Consider the following 1,659-nt stretch of genomic DNA (forward strand, 5'->3'; position numbering starts at 1 on the left):
CTCCCAAGCGGCGCACTGTAGCAGTGCGCCACCGGGCCGGCCCCCAAATTTTTATTTTCAATAGAATTATTAATCACTATTTACACACGCATTCCAGTATGGATTATTCATGGTTACTGTGATCTATGTAGAGTGACCAGTGTTGATTTTAGTGGATTGGAAGCTGATGCTGCATTGATGGGCTAGAATGCATCCTGCAAAGCCTTCCTTAGAGCTTTGGATGGAGATCCTCAGCTAATTCTCCTGCAAGATCCCTGTCGTCTTTATCGTGAGATGATCACTTGTTTGTGAGGTCTTCGATCTTGATTCATAGATTTAAATATATTTGTATATATTCAGCATTTGTGGAACATTCCTTATTTCCTGCAGATGAACCTGGTTGTTGTAAACATTTTTACTATGGAAAAATTCAGGGTCATAAAAAATAATAACTAAGTAGTATAATGCACCCCTGTGTACCCACCATCACCTTTGACATTTTTGATGCTCTTCCACTCTTATTTCAATTACATTTCCATCTTTTGCCATGTCCCACTACATTATTATTGCTACTTTTCAATTCTTAGAGGTGAAATTTATATACTTTGAAATGCAGAAACCTAGCTGTAGGGTTTTGATAAATGAATACATTGGTGTGACCCACACACTTAGCTGCATATGGAACGTTTCTATTTCCCCAGAAAGTTGCCCAACATTCCTTCCTAGCTGATCCCTGCCCCTCCTTTTATCCCCCAGGGGCAGCTGCTTTTGTGATTTTCTTCTACCATAGATTAGTTTTGCCTGATGTAGAACTTCATATAAATGAAATCATACAGCATGTACTCTTTTGTGTGTGGCTTCTTTGGCTCAGCAAAATGTCCATTGCTTTTATCCATACTGTTCTGTGTTTGGCTCCAAATTGCTGAAGCTGCTTTTTGAGGTTCTCAGAAGCCAAAGAGCTAGAGGTTAAACTAATTTCAGTTCATAGGAGGGACAGAAAGGAAAGGATGACACAAAGGTGTATAAATTGTGACTCTTCTCCACTACTGCTAGACTCTGAGCCTGGAACCATGTCTTTTATGTCTGTATTATTCTCAGTATCTTGAACAGTGCTGGAACCGTAGGAGGTGCTCCGTAAATGTTCTGTGCATGAAAACGTGTATTTCCAAGGGTGTGAAATGATAGTTGAGTTGGCGCGATCGCCTGTGGACCTGCCAGCTTGGTCTCTGACTGCATCAGCCTTGCAGATTGATGAGCCCCAGAGAGTTGTGTTAGCAGTTGCAAGGTCAATGGCAAATTTGCTCAAAATTGTGGGCAAAGAGGTAGATTCAGCATCAAAGCAAATTTTTATTTTGATGATGATGGCCGTAGTTCTTCTACCACATTGAGCAGATTTTTTCATTTTCTTTTTTCTTAATATATTATTTTGAAAAGTTTCAAATGTACAAAAAAGAAGACGAATCCAGTGAACATTCACATACCCTTGAATTAGATTCATCAATCATTATAGTTTGCAGTATTTGTTTTCTTTCTCTCCCTTCCCTCTCTCTTCTCTGTCTTTCCATACGTGCACACACAAACACACACACGGTACTTTATATGTTTAATCTCTTTTTTTCTTCCTTTTTGTCTTTTTTTACTGACCGGTAACGGGATCGCAAGCCTCGGTGTCGCGCCCGT

At 39.8% G+C, this 1,659-nt stretch overlaps 1 protein-coding gene across 1 annotated transcript in view; it reads left to right on the forward strand.

The window, feature by feature from the left end:
- The window catches only part of LOC103587716 (ryanodine receptor 2-like), a gene marked incomplete at its 5' end in the record, with an annotated part of 226,133 nt that overhangs the window by 112,842 nt on the left and 111,632 nt on the right, over nt 1-1,659 (forward strand). The window contains one exon of the mRNA XM_008569236.1: nt 1,150-1,301. Coding sequence (XP_008567458.1) covers nt 1,150-1,301 — 152 coding nt within the window. The remainder of the gene's footprint in view (nt 1-1,149; nt 1,302-1,659) is intronic.

This window comes from Galeopterus variegatus, unplaced genomic scaffold (assembly GCF_000696425.1).
Source record: "Galeopterus variegatus unplaced genomic scaffold, G_variegatus-3.0.2 Scaffold482, whole genome shotgun sequence".
NCBI lineage: Eukaryota > Metazoa > Chordata > Mammalia > Dermoptera > Cynocephalidae > Galeopterus > Galeopterus variegatus.